Source organism: Nerophis lumbriciformis, linkage group LG03 (genome assembly GCF_033978685.3).
Source record: "Nerophis lumbriciformis linkage group LG03, RoL_Nlum_v2.1, whole genome shotgun sequence".
NCBI lineage: Eukaryota > Metazoa > Chordata > Actinopteri > Syngnathiformes > Syngnathidae > Nerophis > Nerophis lumbriciformis.
This window is the reverse complement of record NC_084550.2, coordinates 11,224,475-11,252,439: the sequence shown is the minus strand read 5'-3', so window position 1 is coordinate 11,252,439 and position 27,965 is coordinate 11,224,475. Positions and strand designations below refer to the sequence as shown.

The 27,965-nt window shown below is 37.2% G+C and overlaps 1 protein-coding gene across 2 annotated transcripts in view; it reads right to left on the bottom strand.

The window, feature by feature from the left end:
* Positions 1-27,965, bottom strand: part of LOC133578904 (netrin receptor UNC5C-like) — a 637,428-nt gene that overhangs the window by 50,866 nt on the left and 558,597 nt on the right. For both annotated transcript variants that reach the window (XM_061933431.1, XM_061933438.1), the window contains 4 exons: positions 24,866-25,057; positions 6,907-7,007; positions 1,440-1,575; positions 1,230-1,317 (listed from right to left, as the gene is read on the bottom strand). In XM_061933431.1, the coding sequence (XP_061789415.1) occupies positions 1,230-1,317; positions 1,440-1,575; positions 6,907-7,007; positions 24,866-25,057 (517 nt within the window). The remainder of the gene's footprint in view (positions 1-1,229; positions 1,318-1,439; positions 1,576-6,906; positions 7,008-24,865; positions 25,058-27,965) is intronic.

The window sequence follows — 27,965 nt, the reverse complement described above, 5'->3', positions numbered from 1 at the left end:
AGAAGTTACTCAAAATAAATAAACAACCCAACCAAAAAATGCAGCAGCTCAATTAAAAAACTGTACTTAAGCCACACTTTTCTTTTTTTTTTTAGTACTGAACTCTTAACCCTCATTTGTAAAAAAATAACATGCTTATTATACAAACAGTATTTGTACAACTTTAACACAGATTTTTATACTGTCTTCAGAGATTCAGTTTTTTTGGTGGTACTCGAAACCTTTCAGGGTACCTGCGAAAGGGTGTTCAGCATGGTTGGAAAAATAGTGACAGAGAATAGAACAAGGATGGACAATTCAACCCTTAACTCAACAATGAGTAGATGAGTGTTATGTGTGTGTATATGTGTAAATAAATGAACACTGAAATTCAAGTATTTCTTTTATTTTTATATATATATATATATATATATATAATAAAATAAATATATACATAGCTAGAATTCACTGAAAGTCAAGTATTTCTTATATATATATATATATATATATATATATATATATATATATATATATATATATATATATATATATATATATATATATATATATATATATATATATATATATATATGAAATACTTGACTTGGTGAATTCTAGCTGTAAATATACTCCTCCCCTCTTAGCCCCGCCCCCAACCACGCCCCCACCCCACCCCCCCCCCAAGGTTGGCAAGTATGCCTTAACATGCTTCAAAACTCACCAAACTGAACACACACATCAGGACTGGCAAAAATTGCGATCTAATACGTTTGCTGGTTTCAAGAAATTGAATGCAGAGTGCATATCATTATGTCAAGATAATGGCACTAGCATTTACTTCATTTAAGAATATTTTTCAACATATTGAGCAAAAAGGTCTCTTTTTTTCTACCAAAAAAGTGCACTTGTTATCAGTGAGAATATACTTATTTTAAGGTATTTTTGGGTTCATTGAGGTTAGCTAATTTTATTTGTTTTGGAAAGTCTTGACAAGCCAAATGTTCTTGTTCTATTGGCAGATAATTTTGCTTAGTTCAAGTAAAATACCCCTCATTTTTGTGTTATTTTTTTCTTGTTTTTGAATACTGACTTTTTGCAGTGTAGCAAGGCTTCGTGCGGCGAGTTGTCAAGAAAGGACGGGAAACAAGGTAAGTGCATGTCGAGAGATGTTTGGATAAAGAGGAAAAAATAGGGACATCCGGTAACTTGAAAGACGTGCGGTGGAGAAAAAAAAAGAAGGTAAGACTTGCCTGGAGCTGTCCTTCCTGTGCACCGTCACATACATCTCATACAGCCTCCCTTGAGGGACCGCACCCGCCGGAACCAGCAGACTCACTCCTGCAGCATTGAGGAAGACACAAAAACTTTATTTCATGACACGATTGTCACGTTGCTAATTTGACACTACAGGTGTGCTGACATAGTAGGTTTACTATCGCGAAATCGTCTTTTGTCTTTACCAGAGTTGGGAACAATGAGGTGTCCTCCCTGGTTGCTGAAGGACCCGTGAGCGGTACAGGAAGGGTCTCGAGTCCGGGCCAAGCTTTGGTTGCGAAGGTTCATCGTGTCGCTGTTCTCCAGCAGAGACTGCGTTACCTAGGAAACCGCGGCCACACGTCAATGAGGTTTATGTTTGATAGTCTGGTTACAGAAACAAAAATGATGGAATTTCAACCTCTGTAGCATACTGAAGGTTGAGGTGAAGGGTCAAATTTACTTGATCTACTGATTTACTTAAAACATTGATAACAAATTCATAAAATCACCAGTTGATTCAACATGTCATTGACAAAAATATATAAAACATTGCAACTTTTCCAGAAACTTAAAAAAAAAACTGCCACAAACAGGATTTTTGGTGATTTAACCCCCAATTCCAACCCTTGATGCTGAGTTTTAGTTCAAGTTAAAGTACCAATGATTATCACACAAACACTAGGTGTGATGGAATTTGTCCTCTGCATTTGACCCATCACCCTTGATCACCCCCCTGGGAGGTGAGAGGAGCAGTGAGCAGCAGCGGTGGCCGCGCCCGGGAATCATTTTTGGTGATTTAACCCCCAATTCCAACCCTTGATGCTGAGTTTTAGTTCAAGTTAAAGTACCAATGATTGTCACACAAACACTAGGTGTGATGGAATTTGTCCTCTGCATTTGACCCATCCCCTTGTTCACCCCCCTGGGAGGTGAGAGGAGCAGCGGTGGCCGTGCCCGGGAATCATTTTTGGTGATTTAACCCCCAATTCCAACCCTTGATGCTGAGTTTTAGTTCAAGTTAAAGTACCAATGATTATCACACAAACACTAGGTGTGATGGAATTTGTCCTCTGCATTTGACCCATCCCCTTGTTCACCCCCCTGGGAGGTGAGAGGAGCAGTGAGCAGCAGCGGTGGCCGTGCCCGTGAATCATTTTTGGTGATTTAACCCCCAATTCCAACCCTTGATGCTGAGTTTGAGTTCAAGTTAAAGTACCAATGATTGTCACACAAACACTAGGTGTGATGGAATTTGTCCTCTGCATTTGACCCATTCCCTTGTTCACCCCCTGGGAGGTGAGGGGAGCAGTGGGCAGCAGCGGTGGCCGCGCCCGGGAATCATTTTTGGTGATTTAACCCCCAATTCCAACCCTTGATGCTGAGTGCCAAGCAGGGAGGTAATGTGTCCAATTTTTATTGTCTTCGGTATGACTCGGCCGGGGTTTGAACTCACGACCTACCAATCTCAGGGCGGACACTCTAACCCAGGCCTGGGCAATTATTTTGACTCGGGGGCCAAATTTAGAGACTAAAAATGTGTCTGGGGCCTGGTGTATCTATTTTTTAGGAAAACTAATACGAAACCTCACAATAAAGTCTGATTGAATGCTAAAAATGTTATGACAGACCGCCTTAAAAACGGAATGGAATTTTTAGTTTTTCTATGAACGGTAAAACCCTGACTATTGAGAACATATGAACGTTACACCACCTCTCAATCGACATATTTTTACAATCAAGCCACACCCACACTGCTTGGTGCCTCGTCTGACCTGCTGTGACGTAGATTACCATAGTAGCACTTACCAGTGAGCTGCCTCTATTTTTTAAATGTTATTTATTTACTAGCAAGCTGGTCTCGCTTTGCTCGACATTTTTAATTCTAAGAGAGACAAAACTCAAACATAATTTGAAAATCCAAGAAAATATTTTAAAGACTTGGTCTTCACTTGTTTAAATAAATTCATTTATTTTTTTTACTTTGCTTCTTATAACTTTGAGAAAGACAATTTTAGAGAAAAAAATACAACCTTAAAAATGATTTTAGGATTTTTAAACACATATACCTTTTTACTTTTTAAATTCCTTCCTTTTCTTTCCTGACAATTTAAATCAATGTTCAAGTAAATGTATTTTTTTTTTATTGTAAAGAATAATACATACATTTTAATTTAATTCTTCATTTTAGCTTCTGTTTTTTCGACAAAGAATATTTGTGAAATATTTCTTCAAACTTATTATGATTAAAATTTAAAAAAAAATATTCTGGCAAATCTCGAAAATCTGTAGAATCAAATTTAAATCTTATTTCAAAGTCTTTTGAATTTCTTTTAAAATTTTTGTTCTGGAAAATCTAGAAGAAATAATGATTTGTCTTTGTTAGAAATATAGCTTGGTCCAATTTGTTATATGTTCTAACAAAGTGCAGATTGGATTTTAACCTATTTAAAACATGTCATCAAAATTGTAAAATTAATCTTAATCAGGAAAAATTATTATTGTTCCATAAATTATTTTTTTAATTTTTTCAAAAAAGATTCGAATTAGCTAGTTTTTCTCTTCTTTTTTTCGGTTGAATTGTAAATTTTAAAGAGTCGAAATTGAACATAAACAATGTTTCAAAATTTAATTTTAATTTTTTTCATGTTTTCTCCTCTTTTAAACCGTTCAATTATTAAAAATAACATTGAGTTAAAGGTAAATTGAGCAAATTGGCTATTTCTGGCAATTTATTTAAGTGTGTATCAAACTGGTAGCCCTTCGCATTAATCAGTACCCAAGAAGTAGCTCTTGGTTTCAAAAAGGTTGGTAACCCCTGGTTTAGAGAGTTTGAAGTGTTTTAAAAGCATACAAAGTTTTTATATGTGTATGTGGAGTGCTAATAAAAACTTTAAATGCATATCATATTCATAAAAATCTTAAAATAAATACTAAACATACTTTGCGGGAATTTACCTACTACAGGAAAGATAGTCCCATGATAATGAAGGAAACATTGTATTGATGGATTTATTTTCATGTATTTATCAAAGGTTCTAAATGTACTATCCAAGCTAAGTAAAAACACGTTTTTTTTGGCCATTTTCATACGGCTCTACGCAAGTAATATAGTGTTTTTGGCGACGTTTCATTGAAAAGTCTTGCAGGGAAGACGAGGCGTTGCATGCCTGGGAGCGCTGCCACGAGGCTCAGCTGGAAGAAGGAAGATCTCAAATCACCGAAGGGCAAAAGCGGGGGAAGAAAATAGGAGCTGCTTTGCATTTCATGAAGTAAGTGCGAGCAGTGACATGTAAAAAGAGCAATTAGGATTCTGCAGTTTACTCCTGCGTCAACACAGCCAACGGCCACTCACATTAACCCAGGCAAGGGCAAACAAACAAAAAATATTTGCCATAACCTACTCTCTCAATGTACCAAAAATCTGATATATATATATAGTACAATTAATAAGAGCAATAACAGTAAACAGGTAGCTAGTACAGTTAAAATAGAAGTAAGATCCTTTGCAGTCTTTAAAAGTGAGTGAGAACCTTTCTATCCAATTTCCATCAGTTCCTACTGTACACTGCATACATACAGTACATATATATATATATATATATATATATATATATATATATATATATATATATATAAACATTTATGTATTTAGTTAAAATGCACACAGCTCGACTTTGTTCAGTTTACATTTTTAATGATGTCATACTTGCCAACCTTGAGACCTCCGATTTCGGGAGGTGGTGGTGGTGGTGGGGGGGGGGGGGGGGGGGGCGTGCTTAAGAGGGGAGGAGTATATTGACAGCTAGAATTCACCAAGTCAAGTATTTCATACATATACATATATACATATACATATATACATATACATATATATATATATATATATATATATATATATATATATATATATATATATATATATATACATCCTGAAAATATGCAAACAAAACTGTGTTTGGATAATTGATACTTCAAACTTGCATAAATAAATCTTAAGGAATATAACATAACTTGGCTTCTGAGAGCTTCAAAATGTAATGAATAAAATGCTAAAGTTGTTGATAAACAAGCAATTATTTTAATAATTAAATATGGTCATTTTAAATGAATTATTATGATAATTTAAAATTAATTATTTCAAATATGTTTATTTTAATGTATAATTCTATGGCTGGATGTAATAAGGAGTCAGAAAAAAATAAAAATAAAAATACAATTAATTTTGATGTTTTTAGCAAAATATAGTAAAAATGTATTTAGTTTTTTTTTTTTTTTAATTAATAAATATATTTATTTTTAGGTAAGATAAACATACTAATACAATTTATCTCTAGTCTGGATGATTTAGTTCTTGTCACCCTGTTGTCCTCACTCAGGTCCGCATGGAGCTGGAGGGGGTGTGGCCTCCAGCTCCGGCTGAAAATCGGGAGATTTTCGGGAGAATATTTGTCCCGGGAGGTTTTCGGGAGAGGCGCTGAATTTCGGGAGTCTCCCGGAAAATTCGGGAGGGTTGGCAAGTATGATGATGTTCTGCAGCCTTTTTTTTTTACACAGTACCTATGATATTGAGACATTTACCAAAAAATACATTAAAACAATTAAATAAATAACTTCACTTTCTTCCCATATGCTATTTTCTATTATCTTCTGCAGCCAGCACACATTTTTAAACAGTCCCAATAGTAGTGGGAAATGTATTTAAAGAAAATATTAAAGTTGTCGTGCACCAAAGTTCACTTTCTTCCCATATACTGTTTTTCTATGATCTTCTGCAGCCTGTTTAGTCAGAGTTTGTATTTATTTATTTAACACTGTACCAATTGTATCATGTGAAATTACTATGTTGATTTATGGTTTCAACCAAAACACACTTCGATTTTTCTTCTGTTTACTGTTTTTTTTTCTTCATTCTTCTGCAGCCCATTTAGTCAGCAGCCTTTTTTATTTTTATTTTTTTTTTTACACAGTACCAATAATATTATGACATTTATCAAAACATATTTTTCTTTAAATTGAAATACACCCAACTTTACTTTCTTCCCATATACTGTTTTTCTGATCTTCTGCAGCCCATTTAGTCAGCAGACATTTTTAAACAGTCCCAATGGTATTATGACAATTATCTAAAAAAATAAACAAATACCGTATTTTTCGGACTATAAGTCGCAGTTTTTTTCATAGTTTGGCCGGGCTCCAGTGCGACTTATATATGTTTTTTTCCTTCTTTATTATGCATTTTCGGCAGGTGCGACTTATACTCTGGTGCGACTTATACTCCGAAAAATACGGTAAATAACGTTGTCATGAACCAAATGTTCTTGTAAAATTTTGACTTGCGTTGAGTAAAATGACGAGTTTTATTATAATACTGCCAAAATTCTAAGTTTTTCTTGTGAAATTGTGACCTTTTTCTTTTAAAATTCCAACTCATTTTTCACAACAAGCTTTTTTTATATTTGCATAGTATGTATATATTATTCATGTTGCAAATACAAATCTTTATATATCTAGAAAGGGTGGTCCTAAAGAGGTAGGCATTATCCGGAGGTCTCAAGAAGGTAAGAAATGACTTACTTCTTACCTTCTACAGCACATTTAGTCAGTTTATTTCAACCATGAAAAGCATCAGAGGCATAACACAACATGCAATGACAATGCTACTGACTTTACCTTAGGGGAGAGTTTGGACGTAAAGTCTCCTCCGAGGTCTTCCTGCGGCGTGACCAGACCGGAGGAGTTGTACACTTTGATCTTCAGGTTGGGGAGGGGCTCTAAGAGTGGAGAGTTGGTCATTAGGATTGTATCTGATACGTCACGGAGGGCATACACAGGACCACGATACATGGCGGCGGCATTTGTCAAATCGGGAGGGGCTGTAAGCAGGTCGGTAGAAAGGTTGGGCAAGAAGGCTTGGAGAGAGTGGAAATCGGGAGAATGAAAATACGATTAAATGAAAAAAAATTAACAATTGTAGAAAAATAATACAAAAGAGGATGTGAGGGGGATAAAAACACTGTGTTAATTGATGTTTCTATTATTGAGGGAGGGATAAGATGGCTAAATGTACAAACCCCGTTTCCATATGAGTTGGGAAATTGTGTTAGATGTAAATATAAACGGAATACAATGATTTGCAAATCCTTTTCAACCCATATTCAGTTGAATATGCTACAAAAACAACATATTTGATGTTCAAACTGATAAACATTTTTTTTGCAAATAATCATTAACTTGAGAATTTGATGCCAGCAACACGTGACAAAGAAGTTGGGAAAGGTGGCAATAAATACTGATAAAGTTGAGGAATGCTCATCAAACAGGTGGGTGCCATGATTGGGTATACAAGTAGATTCCATGAAATGCTCAGTCATTCACAAACAAGGATGGGGGCGAGGGTCACCACATGGTCAACAAATGCGTGAGCAAATTGTTGAACAGTTTAAGAAAAACCTTTCTCAACCAGCTATTGCAAGGAATTTAGGGATTTCACCATCTACGGTCCGTAATATCATCAAAGGGTTCAGAGAATCTGGAGAAATCACTGCACGTAAGCAGCTAAGCCGGTGACCTTCGATCCCTCAGGCTGCACTGCATCAACAAGCGACATCAGTGTGTAAAGGATATCACCACATGGGCTCAGGAACACTTCAGAAACCCACTGTCAGTAACTACAGTTGGTCGCTACATCTCTAAGTGCAAGTTAAAACTCTCCTATGCAAGGCGAAAACCGTTTATCAACAACACCCAGAAACACCGTCGGCTTCGCTGGGCCTGAACTCATCTAAGATGGACTGATACAAAGTGGAAAAGTGTTCTGTGGTCTGACGAGTCCACATTTCAAATTGTTTTTGGAAACGGTGGACGTTGTGTCCTCCGAACCAAAGAGGAAAAGAACCATCCGGATTGTTAGAGGCGCAAAGTTGAAAAGCCAGCATCTGTGATGGTATGGGGGTGTGTTAGTGCCCAAGACATGGGTAACTTACACATCTGTGAAGGCGCCATTAATGCTGAAAGGTACATACAGGTTTTGGAGCAACATATGTTGCCATCCAAGCAACGTTACCATGGACGCCCCTGCTTATTTCAGCAAGACAATGCCAAGCCACTTCATAGTAAAAGAGTGCGGGTACTAGACTGGCCTGCCTGTAGTCCAGACCTGTCTCCCATTGAAAATTTGTGGCGCATTATGAAGCCTAAAATACCACAACGGAGACCCCCGGACTGTTGAACAACTTAAGCTGTACATCAAGCAAGAATGGGAAAGAATTCCACCTGAGAAGCTTAAAAAATGTGTCTGCTCAGTTCCCAAACGTTTACTGAGTGTTGTTAAAAGGAAAGGCCACGTAACACAGTGGTGAACATGCCCTTTCCCAACTACTTTGGCACGTGTTGCAGCCATGAAATTCTAAGTTAATTATCATTTGCAAAAAAAAAAAAAAGTTTATGAGTTTGAACATCAAATATGTTGTCTCTGTAGTGCATTCAACTGAATATGGGTTGAAAAGGATTTGCAAATCATTGTATTCCGTTTATATTGACATCTAACACAATTTACCAACTCATATGGAAACGGGGTTTGTAAAATGTAACTGTACCGCCAATCTGTAGTTTTTAGATTTAAAGGAATAACAAATACAAATAACTTGTTGACAGATGCGTTCAATAAAGTGTGGACCTGCTAGGACATATTGAGTCTTGTCCAAAATGTAGTGTATGGTGAAAAGATCAAACACTCTATGAAGATAAAGGAAGCTTGGAGCAAAACAACCTACAATTCCTTGCTTCTGCTTTATGTATTAGATGTTTTAAACTAGTCCTGTGTGTGTGTGTGTGTGTGTGTGTGTGTGTGTGTGTGTGTGTGTGTGTGTGTGTGTGTGTGTGTGTGTGGTGTTCTTGTATTTTTCCCTACTTGAGACATCAACAAGGAAAAGTACCTTCCATATGAGGACTGGTGAACAAGTTGGTACCAAAATCATTTTCCTAATATGTAAAAGCATTGCATCTAATAGAGAATGTCTCATTTGCACCCCTGGTGGTGAAATATATCAAAATGAGGGTGGTCCCAAAAAGGAGGGATTTTTCAAATTGACTGTGTGTCAGTTTTAAAAGTGCTCCCCCTCTGGTCAACATATGAAATAACAAGTGTGTGTAAAAATTGGAAGTGATCCCCCTCTGGCCAACATATGTAATAACAAGTGTGTGTAAGAAATTGAAATGCGCCCCCTTTGGCCAAAATTAATTACAAAAATAAAAGTAAATGTGTATATATAGACATACTGTAATAACTTGAAGTAAATAATGAAGATTAAAAACCAATTACTAACAAAAAATAATAATTTTTTTTTTTTTTTACTAAATGCAGACTTTTTTCTTATAAAATTGGAAACAATTTCTGATTTTCTTTCTGTTTCTCTAATATTGCAGAATTTTCTCATAAAATTATGACTTTGTTATGTAAAATTATTACTTTTTAAAGCTAAATGGTGACATTTGTCATACAAAATTCTGACTTTTATCACAATAATGCCAATTTTTTTTATTGTTCTTGTAAAATAGCGACATTTTTTGAGTAAAATGATGACTTTTGTCATAATTTTGCCAAGTAAAATTTCAGATTATTATTATAATATTGCCAACACTTTAAAGTTTTCTTAAAAAATTGTGACTTTTGTCAAGTAAAATTACGACTCTTTTCATAAAATTGCCAAAATGTTAAGCTTTCCTTGTAAAAATTGCGACTGTTATTGAGTAAAATTCCAACTTTTATCATGATATTGCACACATGTTCAGTTTTTCTTGTAACATTTTGACTTGCGTTGAGTAAAATTACGACTTTTATTATAACGCTGCCAAAATTCTAAGTTTTTCTTGTGAAATTGTGTCCTTTTTCTTGTGAAATTCCAACTCATTTTTCACAACAAGCTTTTTTTTATATTTGCATAGTATGTATATATTATTAATGTTGTAAATACAAATCTTTACATATCTAGAAAGGGTGGTCCTAAAGAGGTAGGCATTATCCGGAGGTCTCAAGCATGTAATAAATACAAGAATGAGTGTGTGTGTGTGTGTGTGTGTGTGTGTGTGTGTGTGTGTGTGTGTGTGTGTGTGTGTGTGTGTGTGTGTGTGTGTGTGTTTGCTTGTATTTGTACTCTTCTTGAGACATCAACATATGAGGACCGGTGAACAAGTTAGGACCGAAATCATGACCCCAATACGGAAAAGCATTGCATCTAATAGAGAATGTCTCATTTGCACCCCTGGTGGTGAAATATATCAAAATGAGGGTGGTCTCAAAAAGGAGGGATTTTTCAAATTGACTGTGTGTCAGTTTTAAAAGTGCTCCCCCTCTGGCCAACATATGTAATAACAAGTGTGTGTAAGAAATTGAAATGTGCCCCTTTTGGCCAAAATTAATTAAAAAAATAAAAGTAAATGTGAATATATAGACATACTGTAATAACTTGAAGTAAATAATGAAGATTAAAAACCAATTACAAACAAAAAATAATATTTTTTTTTTAAACTAAAAGCAGTCTTTTTCTCACAATGTGTCGACATTTTTCTTATAAAATTGGGAACAATTTCTCATTTTCTTTCTGTTTCTCTAATATTGCAGAATTTTCTCGAAAAATTATGAATTTGTTATGTAAAATTATTACTTTTTAAAGCTAAATGGTGACATTTGTCATACAAAATTCTGACTTTTATCACAATCATGCCAATTTTTTTTATTGTTCTTGTAAAATAGCGAAATTTTTTGAGTAAAATTAGGACTTTTGTCATAATTTTGCCAAGTGGGGGTATAGCTCGGTTGGTAGAGTGGCCGTGCCAGCAACTTGAGGGTTCCAGGTTCGATCCCCGCTTCCACTATCCTAGTCATGGCCGTTGTGTCTTTGGGCAAGACACTTTACCCACCTGCTCCCAGTGCCACCCACACTGGTTTAAATGTAACTTAGATATTGGGTTTCACTATGTAAAAAAGCGCTTTGAGTCACTAGAGAAAAGCGCTATATAAATATAATTCACTTCACTTCAAGTAAAAAATCAGATTATTATTATAATATTGCCAACATTTTAACGTTCTTATAAAATTGTCGATTAAAATTACGACTGTTTTCATAAAATGTTAATCTTTTCTTGTAAAAATTGTGACGTGATTGAGTAAAATTCCAACTTTTATCATGATATTGCACAAATGTTCAGTTTTTCTTGCAACATTTTGACTTGCGTTGAGTAAAATTAAAACTTTTATTATAACTGCCAAAATTCCAAGTTTTTCTTGTGAAATTGTTACCTTTTTCTTGTGAAATTCCAACTCATTTTCACAACAAGTTTTTTTTAATATTTGCATAGTATGTATATATTATTAATGTTGTAAATATAAATCTTTATATATCTAGAAAGGGTGGTCCTAAAGATGTAGGCATTATCCGGAGGTCTCAAGAAGGTAAGAAATACAAGAATCAGTGTGTGTGTGTGTGTGTGTGTGTGTGTGTGTGTGTGTGTGTGCGCTTGTATTTGTACTCTTCTTGAGACATCAACCTATGAGGACTGGTGAACAAGTTAGGACCAAAATCATGACCCCAATACGGAAAAGCATTGCATCTAATAGAGAATGTCTCATTTGCACCCCTGGTGGTGAAATATATCAAAATAAGGGTGGTCCCAAAAAGGAGGGATTTTTCAAATTGACTGTGTGTCGGTTTTAAAAGTGCTCCCCCTCTGGTCAACATATGCAATAACAAGTGTGTGTAAGAAATTGAAATGCGCCCTTTTTGGCCAAAATTAATTAAAAAAATTAAAGTAAATGTGGATATATAGACATACTGTAATAACTTGAAGTAAATAATAAAGATTAAAAAACAATTACGAACAAAAAATTCCAAAAAAAACAATTAACTAAAAGCAGTCTTTTTCTCACAATGTGGCGATTTTTTTCTTATAAAATTGGGACACATTTCTCATATTCTTTCTGTTTCTGTAATATTGCAATATTTTCTCGTACAATTATGACTTTTGTTTTTATGCAAAACTATTACTTTTTAATGCAAAATGGTGACATTTGTCATGTAAAATCCTGACTTTTATCGCAATATTGCCAATTTTTTTGTTGTTCTTGTAAAATAGTGACATTTTTGGAGTAAAATGATAACTTTTGTCCTAATTTTGCCAAGTAAAATTTCAGATTATTATTATACTATTGCCAACATTTTAACGTTCTTATAAAATTGTGACTTTTGTCGATTAAAATTACGACTCTTTTCATAAAATTGCCAAAATGTTAATCTTTTCTTGTAAAAATTGTGACTGTTATTGAGTAAAATTCCAACTTTTATCATGATATTGCACAAATGTTCAGTTTTTCTTGTAACATTTTGACTTGTGTTGAGTAAAATTACGACTTTTATTATAACACTGCCAAAATTCTAAGTTTTTCTTGTGAAATTGTGACCTTTTTCTTGTGAAATTCCAACTCATTTTCACAACAAGCTTTTTTTATATTTGCATAGTATGTATATATTATTAATGTTGTAAATACAAATCTCTATATATCTAGAAAGGGTGGTCCCAAAGAGGTAGGCATTATCCGGAGGTCTCAAGAAGGTAAGAAATACAAGAATGAGTGTGTGCGTGTGTGTGTGTGCGTGTGTGTGTGTGTGTGTGTGTGTGTGTATGTGTGTGTGTGTGTGTGTGTGTGTGTGCTTGTATTTTTACCCTTCTTGAGACATCAACAAGGAAAAGTACCTTCCATATGAGGACCAGTGAACAAGTTAGGACATAAATCATGGTCCCAATACGGAAAACCATTGCATCTAATAGAGAATGTCTCATTTGCACCCCCTGGTGGTGACATCTATCAAAATTAGGGTGGTCCCAATAAGGAGGGATTTTTCAAATTGACTGTGTGTTGGTTTTAAAAGTGCTCCCCCTCTGACCAACATATGAAATAACAAGTGTTTGTAAAAATTCGAAGTGATCTCCCTCTGGCCAACATATGTGTGTGTGTAAGAAATTGAAATGCGCCCCCTTTGGCCACAATTAATTTAAAAAATAAAAATAAATGTGTATATATAGACATACTGTAATAACTTGAAGTAAATAATAAAGATTAAAAACCAATTACAAAAAAAAACAAAAACTAAAAGCAGTCTTTTTTCTTATAAAATTGGGACACATTTCTCATATTCTTTCTGTTTCTGTAATATTGCAATATTTTCTCGTACATTATGACTTTTTTAATGCAAAACTATTACTTTTTAATGCAAAATGGTGACGTTTGTCATTTAAAATCCCGACTTTCATTGCCAATGTTTTTGTTGTTCTTGTAAAATAGTGACATTTTTGGAGTAAAATTACTTTTTTCATCATTTTGCCAAGTAAAAATTCCGATTATTATTATAATACTGTCAACATTTTTAAGTTTTCTTATAAAGTTTTGACTTTTGTCGATTAAAATTACGACTCTTTTCATAAAAATTGCCAAAATGTTAAGCTTTTCTTGTAAAAATTGCGACCGTTATTGAGTAGAATTCTAACTTTCATCATGATATTGCACAAATATTCAGTTTTTCTTGTAAAATGGTGACTTGCGTTGAGTAAAATTACGACTTTTTTATAACGCTGCCAAAATTCTAAGTTTTTCTTGTGAAATTGAGACCTTTTTCTTGTGAAATTCCAACTCATTTTTCACAAGAACCTTTTTTTTATATTTGCATAGTATGTATATATTATTAATGTTGTAAATACAAATCTTTATATATCTAGAAAGGGTGGTCCTAAAGAGGTAGGCATTATCCGGAGGTCTCAAGAAGGTAACAAATACAAGAATGCGTGTGTGTGTGTGTGTGTGTGTGTGTGTGTGTGTGTGTGTGTGTGTGTGTCTGTGTGTGTGTGTGTGTGTGTGTACAGTACATGTCTAAAAGAGAGTTCAACACGGTTCCTTCCTGAGTTGTCCCAGGTGATGGAGGTAAACTTGACACTTTTCATTTATCACAAGCACACTTCCCGGCCTCCCACTCAGCAGCTGCCATGAATAAATCCACGTGTGCAATGTAAAACACAGCTCCGACACGACAGCGTGCGCACGCACGGACGCCCAATCCCACCGTAAACAGCGCACTGCAGGAACAGGAACACGCTGATTCCCAATCAGTGCAACGGACAGGTAGAAATCAACAAAATGGTAAACATTTCTCGAACAATCCCTCTCTTGTTCTTTAACCAGCTGTGGCGACCACGTGTTTGGGCGTAGAGCCTGAAATCACACCGTTGCGTTACACAAAGCCATTAATTCTCATTATCCTCATCCGTACTCGTTAACTATCACACGCCTGTTTACACTTGAAGCTGCCAAGTTATTTGCAACAAATGATCATCTTCTGTGCAGACTGGCTGACTCTCATGCCCTGTTTTTCCCTTAAAAACTGCAACTTCAAGGCATTTATTATTGATGTTTACTACACGCAATGTTCCCTCTAATTTTTCATTTGTGTGAGCAAACGCAAAAACTCCCTGAGCATTCAGTGGAGCCCATGTGAGCAACATCAGACGTGCACACTGTGGCTACACCAGCAGCACACCTGGCCCAAACCTGACTAAATAACAAGTTCAATCTCCATACATCCATCCATTTTCTACCGCTTGTCCCTTTCGGGGTCGCGGGGGGTGCTGGAGCCTATCTCAGCTGCATTCGGGCGGAAGGCGGGGTACACCCTGGACAAGTCCCCACCCATCGCAGGGCCAACACAGATAGACAGACAACATTCTCTTATTATTATTATAATCAAATGACAGCAGTCATTTCCATTTCTAATGTAAGTGTTTAAGCCCACTTACAATGACAATAACAAAAAAATATTGTTTTTCATGAACTGTGTACTTGTATTGTTTGTCTGGGTGGAGGTCCTGCTTTGGAAATAATTTGTACCCCTTTCAGACATTGCATTTAGTTCCCATTAAAACATTCACATGTTGCACAATGAGATGTAAGCAGGGGATCATGTGTACATTCCTGCAACTTCCTGTTTGTAAAAAATATATTTGTATTAGTATTTATTTAATATACTAACAGCATTTCATATTTATAAATGAAGATTCCTAAGAAATGACACTAGAATAAGCACACATTTGATTGGTAAATCATAGTGTAACGACCTGGAATGACACTTTATGTGTGGTGTTGGAGTTGTCCGACGTTTTGTGTGGCTGTAAACGCATCACTGGCTAAGTGCCATATGTGCATGTGTTGGCGCAAGTGAGAAAGAGCGAGCGGCTGCTGTTGATAAAACAAAATTGCTTTTGGTCTGGTTTGTACTGCAGAAAATTACCAGTTTTGCTAGATATCTTTTTTTTTTTACTAATGTTTTGGTGATGTGTTTATGGCCGACAATAAAGAGTTTTGCTCAGTAAAGTGATGGATGGAATTCATGTCCTCAAAGCGTCTCGACAGACGTTACAATATTTGAACAATGATGACGAAAACTGTTTTCTCTGTCGTGGCCGTGTCGTGTCGAAAATTGTTCTGCGCTTATTTTTTTATTTGATTTTGTGCGTGGCATAGATTTGCCGTGCGCGGAGGACGCTTGAGCAGTGCGCAATTGCACAGGCGCGCACCTTAGAGGGAACGTTGCCTACACGTTACAGTTAATGATGAAACGATAATGTTACATCACGGTTACCGTGACCAAAATTATCATGGTTATCATTATTATCGTGGTATTGTTGAGTGTGCTCAAAAAGTACTTACACACACATTAAAACCTTTTGACCAAGTCATTTTTTTAAATAACAAAACTGTTTGCAAAGCCACTATTTTGCATGTTTTTCGTTTTTTTATGCTTCACTGATAGTGTTTTAGTCTTGTATCTGTTTTTATTGGTTAAGGCAGTGGTTCTTAACCTGGGTTCGATCGAACCTTAGGGGTTCGGTGAGCAGGTTTCAGGGGTTCGGCAGAGTCTCTGCCGCGGACTCATCATGTAAATAAAAACTTCTCCCTATCGGCGTATTATGGATACGTCCTGGGCATGACGTTAAAGTGCATCCGGCAGTGGAGGCTCCTCTATGGGGTCTTGGGGCACTAGGAGGTTAACCCCCTTTACTACTGTTACCCTAGTCAGGGATACAGTGAAGACCTCAACGTCTTGGACTCCATGCCACTGGGGCTGGGGCTAGGAGACAAGCAAAACGTACGTAACCGTCATCATTAATAACGTTTATCGTTACATCCTTAGTTGCGGTAGGTCTAATGTACGCACTGTTCTGTAGCTCGCAGATAACATGTCTTATGTGGCACTTGGTGTGAATCAGCCATCAATTTTATGTCTTTGCAATTGAGGAATTAGGCTAGATTTTTTTCGTCCGTTTGAATCCAGACTTTTTGACAACATTTTTTTTAACTTTTTTACACTTAGTAAAAAAATCCAGACTTTTTGACAAAAAAATCCAGACTTTTTGACAGAAAAAATCCAGACTTTTAGACACTTGGAAAAAAAAGACTTTTTGACACTTAGAAAAAACCCGACTTTTTGACACTTTAAAAAAAAATCGTGACTTTTTGACAGGAAAAATCCTGACTTTTTGTCAGAAAAAATCCTGACTTTTTGTCAGAAAAAATCCTGACTTTTTGTCAGAAAAAATCCTGACTTTTTGTCAGAAAAAATACAAACTTTTTGTCAGAAAAAATCCTGACTTTTTGATACTTAGAAAAAAAACTACTTTTTGACACTTAGAAAAAACCAAGACTTTTTGACACTTAGAAAAAATCCCGACTTTTTGACAGGAAAAAATCCCGATTTTTTTGACAGACAAATCCCGATTTTTTTGACAGGAAAAAAATCCAGCCCAATTTTTTGACGAAAAAAATTCCCGATATTTTGACTATTAAAAAAAAACAGACTTTTTGACACTTAGAAAATTTTTTGACTTTTTGACACTCATACCAAAGACTATATGTTACGTGTATGTACGCAGCTTACTGCGAGGTTCGTTCTACCGGGATGCAAACGGACGACTCCGGACAGGACTTGCAGGTAGGAACATGATTTACTCTTCGAAACAAGACTCCAAGTGGTACAAAACAGAAAACAACCGACGGAACAAGGTGCCGATAGCTCTTGAAGCTGGATACTTAGCTGGGGCTAGGAGACAAGCAAAACGTACGTAACCGTAGCGTGAAGCAAACAAAGAAGTCAGGACGAGTGACCGGCAAAGGCAGGCTTAAATAATGTCTCTGATTACAAACAGGTGAGCGTCCCGAACACCAGAGGCAGGTGAAAATCATGAGTAGCCATGGTAACAAACAGGAACTGAAGGAGTCCAAAACAAACAGGAAACACAAAACATGATCGGGACCACTGATCATGACACTATAAAAATGGGACCCAAGGGTTGGAATTGGGTGTTAAATCACCAAAATGATTCCCCTCACCTCCCAGGGGGGTGGAACAAAGGGATGGGTGAAATGCAGAGGGTAATTTTTACACACCTAGTATATCAGTGGTACTTTAAGTTGAACTTTTAATACTAACCGCCTGAAGTTTTTCCGCGGTCATCATTAATAACATTTATCGTTACATCCTTAGTTACGGTAGGTCTACTGTACGCACTGTTCTGTAGCTCGCAGATAACATGTCTTATGTGGCACTTGGTGTGAATCAGCCATCAATTTTATGTCTTTGCAATTGAGGAATTAAGCTAGATTTTTTTCCGTCCGTTTGAATCCAGACTTTTTGACAACATTTTTTTGACTGTTTTACACTTAGTAAAAAAATCCAGACTTTTTGACAAAAAAATCCAGACTTTTTGACAGAAAAAATCCAGACTTTTAGACACTTAGAAAAAAAAAGACTTTTTGACACTTTAAAAAAAATCGTGACTTTTTGTCAGAAAAAATCCTGACTTTTTGTCAGAAAAAATCCTGACTTTTTGTCAGAAAAAATACAAACTTTTTGTCAGAAAAAATCCAGACTTTTTGATACTTTGAAAAAAAACTACTTTTTGACACTTAGAAAAAACCCAGACTTTTTGACACTTAGAAAAAATCCCGATTTTTTTGACAGAAAAATCCAGATTTTTTTGACAGACAAACCCAGATTTTTTTGACAGAAAAATCCAGATTTTTTTGACAGGAAAAAAATCCAGATTTTTTGACAGAAAAAAGCCCAATTTTTTGACGAAAAAAATCCCGATATTTTGACTATTAGAAAAAAACAGACTTTTTAACACTTAGAAAAAATTCTGACTTTTTGACACTCATACCAAAGACTATATGTTACGTGTATGTACGCAGCTTACTGCGAGGTTCGTTCTACCGGGATGCAAATGGACGACTCCGGACAGGACTTGCAGGTAGGAACATGATTTAATCTTCGAAACAAGACTCCAAGAGGTACAAAACAGAAAACAACCGACGGAACAAGGTGCCGATAGCTCTTGAAGCTAGATACTTAGCTGGGGCTAGGAGACAAGCAAAACGTACGTAACCGTAGCGTGAAGCAAACAAAGAAGGCAAAGGCAGGCTTAAATAATGTCTCTGATTACAAACAGGTGAGCGTCCCGAACACCAGAGGCAGGTGAAAATTATAAGTATCCATGGTAACAAACAGGAACTGAAGGAGTCCAAAACAAACAGGAAACACAAAACATGATCGGGACCACGGATCATGACACTATAAAAATGGGACCCAAGGGTTGGAATTGGGGGTTAAATCACCAAAATGATTCCCCTCACCTCCCAGGGGGGTGAAACAAGGGGATGGGTGAAATGCAGAGGGTAATTTTTACACACCTAGTATATCAGTGGTACTTTAAGTTGAACTTTTAATACTAACCGCCTGAAGTTTTTCCACGGTCATCATTAATAACGTTTATCGTAACATCCTTATTTACGGTAGGTGTAATGTACGCACTGTTCTGTAGCTCGCAGATAACATGTCTTATGTGGCACTTGGTGTGAATCAGCCATCAATTTTATGTCTTTGCAATTGAGGAATTAAGCTAGATTTTTTTCGTCCGTTTGAATCCAGACTTTTTGACAACATTTTTTTGACTTTTTTACACTTAGTAAAAAAATCCAGAGTTTTTGACAAAAAAATCCAGAGTTTTTGACAAAAAAATCCAGACTTTTTGACAAAAAAAATCCAGAGTTTTTGACAAAAAAATCCAGACTTTTAGACACTTAGAAAAAACCCGACTTTTTGACACTTTAAAAAAAATCGTGACTTTTTGACAGGAAAAATCCTGACTTTTTGTCAGAAAAAATCCTGACTTTTTGTCAGAAAAAATACAAACTTTTTGTCAGAAAAAATCCAGACTTTTTGATACTAAGAAAAAAAACTACTTTTTGACACTTAGAAAAAACCCAGACTTTTTGACACTTAGAAAAAATCCCGACTTTTTGACAAAAAAAATCCCGATTTTTTTGACAGGAAAATCCAGATTTTTTTGACAGGACAAAATCCAGATTTTTTGACAGAAAAAAACCCAATTTTTTGACGAAAAAAATCCCGATATTTTGACTATTAGAAAAAAACAGACTTTTTGACACTTAGAAAAAATTCTGACTTTTTGACACTCATACCAAAGACTATATGTTACGTGTATGTACGCAGCTTACTGCGAGGTTCGTTCTACCGGGATGCAAATGGACGACTCCGGACAGGACTTGCAGGTAGGAACATGATTTAATCTTCGAAACAAGACTCCAAGAGGTACAAAACAGAAAACAACCGACGGAACAAGGTGCCGATAGCTCTTGAAGCTAGATACTTAGCTGGGGCTAGGAGACAAGCAAAACGTACGTAACCGTAGCGTGAAGCAAACAAAGAAGGCAAAGGCAGGCTTAAATAATGTCTCTGATTACAAACAGGTGAGCGTCCCGAACACCAGAGGCAGGTGAAAATTATAAGTATCCATGGTAACAAACAGGAACTGAAGGAGTCCAAAACAAACAGGAAACACAAAACATGATCGGGACCACGGATCATGACACTATAAAAATGGGACCCAAGGGTTGGAATTGGGGGTTAAATCACCAAAATGATTCCCCTCACCTCCCAGGGGGGTGAAACAAGGGGATGGGTGAAATGCAGAGGGTAATTTTTACACACCTAGTATATCAGTGGTACTTTAAGTTGAACTTTTAATACTAACCGCCTGAAGTTTTTCCACGGTCATCATTAATAACGTTTATCGTAACATCCTTATTTACGGTAGGTGTAATGTACGCACTGTTCTGTAGCTCGCAGATAACATGTCTTATGTGGCACTTGGTGTGAATCAGCCATCAATTTTATGTCTTTGCAATTGAGGAATTAAGCTAGATTTTTTTCGTCCGTTTGAATCCAGACTTTTTGACAACATTTTTTTGACTTTTTTACACTTAGTAAAAAAATCCAGAGTTTTTGACAAAAAAATCCAGAGTTTTTGACAAAAAAATCCAGACTTTTTGACAAAAAAAATCCAGAGTTTTTGACAAAAAAATCCAGACTTTTAGACACTTAGAAAAAACCCAGACTTTTTGACACTTAGAAAAAATCCCGACTTTTTGACAAAAAAAATCCCGATTTTTTTGACAGGAAAATCCAGATTTTTTTGACAGGACAAAATCCAGATTTTTTGACAGAAAAAAACCCAATTTTTTGACGAAAAAAATCCCGATATTTTGACTATTAGAAAAAAACAGACTTTTTGACACTTAGAAAAAATTCTGACTTTTTGACACTCATACCAAAGACTATATGTAACGTGTATGTACGCAGCTTACTGCGAGGTTCGTTCTACCGGGATGCAAACGGACGACCCTGGACAGGACTTGCAGGTAGGAACATGATTTAATCTTCGAAACAAGACTCCAAGAGGTACAAAACAGAAAACAAGTGACAGAACAAGGTGCCGATAGCACTTGAAGCTAGATACTTAGCTGGGGCTAGGAGACAAGCAAAACGTACGTAACTGTAGCGTGAAGCAAACAAAGAAGGTAAAGGCAGGCTTAAATAATGTCTCTGATTACAAACAGGTGAGTGTCCCGAACACCAGAGGCAGGTGAAAAATCATAAGTAGCCATGGTAACAAACAGGAACTGAAGGAGTCCAAAACAAACAGGAAACACAAAACATGATCGGGACCACGGATCATGACACTATAAAAATGGGACCCAAGGGTTGGAATTGGGGGTTAAATCACCAAAATGATTCCCCTCACCTCCCAGGGGGGTGGAACAAGGGGATGGGTGAAATGCAGAGGGTAATTTTTACACACCTAGTATATCAGTGGTACTTTAAGTTGAACTTTTAATACTAACCGCCTGAAGTTTTTCCGCGGTCATCATTAATAACATTTATCGTTACATCCTTAGTTACGGTAGGTCTAATGTACGCACTGTTCTGTAGCTCGCAGATAACATGTCTTATGTGGCACTTGGTGTGGATCAGCTATCAATTTGCAATTGAGGAATTAGGCTTGGATTTTTGTTCGTCCGTACCTTCATTGAGTTAATGGCAGCAAGATATTGCTCCCAAACGAGGGAATTTACACCGTGCACTGCAATATTCTCAACATAAAAGGCATTCTGTCAGAAAAATTGAATGTAAATTATCAAAAAACTTTCCGTTCTCTGGGTTCCCAGTGAACAGACAAGAGGCTGTCTTTGTTGCACCAAGCAAAGGCTTGGAAAATTCCATTGTGTACGATGGGAGGAGACGGGAGGGGGTTAAACCTTTTTCGTCAGAGCGTGGGTGATACTGTAAGAGGTTTCAGGTTGACACGTTTCTCCTCAATTGAGCAAAATTGAATTCTGCCTCTGTTTGATTCTTTGCTTCTTGTCTTGTTTAATAGATGTCATCAGTGTTTGAACCTGACACATTCTCATGATGTAAGCGATATCCCGATCGATCCCAAAAATTCCCCGGCATTTCTGGTAAGTGGAGCTTGTGCGCTAATGTGCGCCATCTTCTCCATTTCCCTGCTGGAAACACATGTCGATGCCGAAGGAAAGACCGACGACTCTCCTTTAACGAGGGGAAAAGGGGAGCGGCCGGCGATGGGGTCGCCTCGGCGACCGTCAGGAATAGATGGAGACGGCGGTACAAGCAAAGATGAAAGTGGGCAAGATTGCTGACGGATGGGAAGAGTGATTGACCTGAATGTGCAAAACTGGGGAGGAAACGACTCCTTCAAAGGGGGATAGCTAGATGGTACTTTTATCTTTATCTTCTGCAGCTTGTTTAGTCAGCAGGATGTTTTACAGACTACCAACGGTATTGTGAATTAAGAAAAGCATATTTTTTTGAAAGTTAAAATTCACCAAAATTAATTAATTAAAAAAAAAAAAAAAAATTCTGAAGCCAGTTTAGGCAGCGGTCATTTCTACACAGCTCTACAGATCGAACAGAAGATCTAATAATAAGCTTATTTTGCAGAGTAAAGCCTCAACAGTGTATGCGACAACCCCGCAGTCCGACAGTAAGGTACACTATATTGCCAAAAGTATTTGGCCACCCATCCAAATGGTCAGAATCAGGTGTCCTAATCACTTGGCCCGGCCACAGGTGTATAAAATCAAGCACTTAGGCATGGAGACTGTTTCTACAAACATTTGTAAAAGAATGGGCCGCTCTCAGTGATTTCCAGCATGGAACTGTCATAGGATGCCACCTGTGCAACAAATCCAGTCGTGAAATTTCCTCGCTCGTAAATATTCCAAAGTCAACTGTCGGCTTTATTATAAGAAAATTGAAGAGTTCGGGAACAACAGCAACTCAGCCACACAGTGGTAGGCTAGGTAAACTGACAGAGAAGGGTCAGCGGATGCTGAAGCGCATAGTGCAAAGACTTTCTGCACAGTCAGTTGCTACAGAGCTCCAAACTTCATGTGACCTTCCAATTAGCCCACGTACAGTACGCAGAGAGCTTCATGGAATGGGTTTCCATGGCCGAGCAGCTGCATCTGAGCCATACATCAACAAGTCCAATGCAAAGCGTCGGATGCAGTGGTGTAAAGCACGTCACCACTGGACGTTTTGTTGCAGTTTGCTCTCAAATTTGAGCCGGCGTTCTGGTAAGATACGCACCCTCCTGGAATCGATGCAAGTCCTGCTTGTGAATACCAAGGAATCAGGAAATGTAATTGTGTCTTCCTGTGCCTGCATCCCTTTTGAAGGAATCTTTCACGCGAGTACAATCCTTAGCCATGTAAATCATCGATAATTGGATCGGATCAGGACAACTCTAGTGTGAACACAACTTTTTTTAACAGGTAACCTCCCACCTCTGTTAAAGCTACTCGACAACGTCCAATGACGGATCGTGAGTAACCCCCAAAAAGGCGGAGTCCGTTACGCTCATTTATTCCACATGACCCTGACCCTGTGGTCAATGGTAGTTAATGTGGTGAAAAAATCCTGACTTTTTGACACAACAAAAGCCAACTTTTGACACTTAGAAAAAATAACAGCTTTTTGACACGACAAAACCCGACTTTTTGACACTTAGAAAAAATTCCGCCTTTTTGACACTTAGAAAAAACTACTTTTTGACACAACAAAACCCGACTTTTTGACACTTGGAAAAAAATCCCAACTTTGTGACACATAGAAAAAATCCCGACTTTGTGACACTTAAAAAAAATCCAGATTTGTGACACTTAGAAAAAAATCAAGATTTTTTGACACTTAGAAAAAAATCCCAAATTTTTGACAGAAAAAAATCCCGCTTTTTTGACAGAAAAAATCCCGCCTTTTTGACAGAAAAAAATCCCGCCTTTTTGACACTTAGAAAAAAATCCAGATTTTTTGACATTTAGAAAAAATCCTGACTTTTTGACAGAAAAATCTAGACTTTTTGACAGCAAAAAACCCAATTTTTTTTAACAGCAAAAAGCCCAATTTTTTTTTACAGAAAAAAAATCCAGACTTTTCGACAATTATAAAAAAACTGACTTTTTGACACTTAGAAAAAATTATGACTTTTTTACACTTAATAAAAAAATCCAGACTTTTTGACAAAAAAATTCGGACTTTTTTACACTTAGTAAAAAAATCCAGACTTTTTGACAGAAAAAATCCAGACTTTTTGACACTTAGAAAAAACACGACTTTTTGACACTTTGAAAAAAATCCGGACTTTTTGACAGAAAAATCCTGACTTTTTGTCAGAAAAAATCCAAACTTTTTGTCAGAAAAAATCCAGACTTTTTGATACTTAGAAAAAAAACCTACTTTTTGACACTTAGAAAAAACCCAGACTTTTTGACACTTCGAAAAAATCCCGACTTTTTGACAGAAAATCCAGATTTTTTGACAGAAAATCCAGATTTTTTGACAGAAAAATCCAGGATTTTTGGACAGGAAAAAAATCCAGATTTTTTGACAGAAAAAAAGCCCAATTTTTTTGACAGAAAAAAATCCAGATTTTTTGACAATTAGAAAAAAACAGACTTTGTAAAACCTAGAAAAAATTCTGACTCTTTGACACTTAGTAAAAAAATCCTGACTTTTTGACACTTAGAAAAAAAACAGACTTTTTGACACTTAGTAAAAAAATCCTGACTTTTTGACACTTAGAAAAAAAACAGACTTTTTGACACTTGGGAAAAAAATGACTTATTGACACTTACAAAAAATCCTGTTACCTGATCTGGCCGTCTTGATGTTGACCGACTGGAAGCCTCCGTTCAGCGCCGACGTGTCGATGATGTCCGAGTCGAAGTCGCGGTGCGTCTTGCGGTACACAAAAAGCGCCACGATGACGGAGATGACCAGGCACATGATGACGGCGATGACCACGCCCACGTACAGAGCCACGTCGTCTGTGCTCGGAGCAGCTGGAGACGAAGAGGAAGGGCTCAGCGTTAACAAAGCAGAAATGAACTCGTACGTCCCGCTTTTTGTATGAATTGGTTTACGACTAAAGTTTTTGTCAAAGGTTTGCCCAGTTTCTTGTATACCGTCTGCACACTGGGTGTAACAAGGTAGTGTTACATTTATCCTCTGCATTTGACCCATTCCCATGTTCACCCCCTGGAAGGTGAGGGGAGCAGTGAGCAGCAGCGGTGGCCGCGCTCGGGAATCATTTGGTGATTTAACCCTCAATTCCAACCCTTGATGTCGAGTGTCAAGCAGGGAGGTAAAGGGTCCCATTTTTATAGTCTTTGGTATGACTCAGTCGGGGACCTTCCAGTCTCAGAGCGGACACTCTAACCCAGGGGTGTCAAACGTACAGGTTTTATCCAGCCTGCGTGATAAGTTTGCCAAGTATTAAAATGAGCTGGATTTTTTTTTATATTAAAGAAACTGCTGTTCTAAATGTGTCCACTGGATGTCACAATAGCAATTATGTTAGGACTAGCAAGATGTACAAAGTAAAGCCTGGCTGCGGCTCCTTCGACCCAAATTAAACTTAAAACCTGGCGTTTTATATCTTCTTCTTCGAACACGTCAGTATTTGACACCCTTACGCCCCCGTAATGTCTCTGTCAAAAACAAGAAAACTTAATGTTAGAATAATTGTATCTAAGTTATCACAAAACTTTGTGTTACATGAGTTCCCGGCGAGAAGACAAAAGCTGTCTTTGAACCTATCAAGAAGAAGGCTTGTAAAACTCCACTGTGCAGGATGGGAAGCAACATGAAGGTGTTCTGTTTATTTCATGTATTGTAATCCACAGAAAGATTTTGTTTTGACCCGAGAACTACAAAGCGGAGAGAAAGCAGGATCTACCCAAGTTCCAGGCACCTCTTCTTTGAACTGTTTTACAACCTCTTCTTTGAACTCATTTACGACCTTCTCTTTGAACCAACCTTTTCTTTGAACTGTTTGTAATCAAAGGCGATGGCTGTTTACAACCCCCGTCCCTTAGAAACAGCTGTTGCCATGTAATCAAATCAAATCAAATCAACTTTATTTATAAAGCACATTTAAAATTTACCACAGGGGTAGCCAAAGTGCTGGGAAAGTCCTAATAAAAGAGGAGGCGTACAATCTTTCGCCAGAGCGTGACGGAGACTGTGCAAGAGTACAGCCCAGACGTCCCTCCTCAATTGAGCCAAATTTAATTATGTCTCTGTTCAATTCCTTGCTTCTTGTCTTGTTTAATAGATGTCACCAGTGTTTGAACCTGACACTTAACCCTTCTGAATAGTTTTTACCTCCGTTTCTTACAGTTTGTTGAGTTAGCACTGGATTGATACGCGGACATGCCAAAGGAGGTATTTGATACCTAGAAGAGTTTACATGTTGTGTTTTTTTTGTTCAATCCCAGAAAGGCTGTGACTTAAAGTTTAATCCTGGCTTTGTAGATACACTGAGACCAAGTCTAAGCTCATTGTGTTTTTGACGCTGCACCAATTTCCTCAGAATTTTCAACAAACTTGAGGTTTAGTTGTGATTTGTACGTTTTCATAATGTGCTTGTTCTATTTTTGGCCAAAGAAAAACAAAGAAAGCAACCTGGAGTTGTCTTTACTTTTAAGTTATCATGCCATGATTTTACCATTCTGGCCCACTTGGGAATAGATTTTCCTCCATGCGGCCCCTGAGCTAAAATGACTTTGACACCTCTGCTCTAACCACAAGGCCACTGAGCAGATTTGTATTTGTATTAAATGTATGTATTTTGAATTGTTTCCTGCATGTAAAACTATAATTTTCCAACACAGAAAAAAATTGCTTGTTCATATTTTAGGTGGATTAATTGGATTTGCATGAAATCTTATAGGACAAAATGTGGGGAACGTTGTACAAGCGCACACACACACACACACACACACACTGGTCACTTCATTAGGCACGCTTGTGCATGAGAGGGTCAAAATATTAGAAACAGCTCAGTGCAATTTTAAAACACAACAGCAAACTATATCCTAATCTACGATTTGACTCCCTCGAATGGCCTTGACGCAGGAGCAGGCTGTTCTGAAAACATCCCCGAGGACACCTCAATGATGGACGCTTTTGACCTCCCTCCCTCCTCAACGACACCTGGAGTCGAACTTTTGCTTGCATGCAGAACGGCCCCAGGCCTATGGACACTACATTAACACACACACACACACAAACCCTCCCCCACCCCACGCCTTCACCACCGCTGGATTCCCCTTCGGGGTGATGGACGGTTGGCAGCGCTTCATAGCAGCAGTCGACCTCCAGGGCCCCAACTCCCCCCCCCCGCCCTTTGTTGCCAGTTGTCGTGATTAAATGCAACATGTTTATGTGTGCATGGCATGGAGGTTTTTACCCACTCCAGAGCCCAGTCTAGATTGTATTTTTTTAATCATCTTCTTCCCCAGCGTTTTACCTTTTTCCCACCTTTTCACGGGGCGCCTCGTGGCGACCCATCAGCGTTCCCGTTCTGTAACCCTGTACACTGTTTGTTTGTCTAATCTTGAAATGGTTTGTGCTGAAAAAATACAAACCCCGTTTCCATATGAGTTGGGAAATTGTGTTAGATGTAAATATAAACAAAATACAATGATTTGCAAATAATTGTCAACCCATATTCAGTTGAATATGCTACAAAGACAACATATTTGATGTTCAAACTGATAAACATTTTTTTTTTTTTTGCAAATAATCATTAACTTTAGAATTTGATGCCAGCAACACGTGACAAAGAAGTTGGGAAAGGTGGCAATAAATACTGATAACGTTGAGGAATGCTCATCAAACACTTATTTGGAACATCCCACAGGTGAACAGGAAAATTGGGAACAGGTGGGTGCCATGATTGGGTAT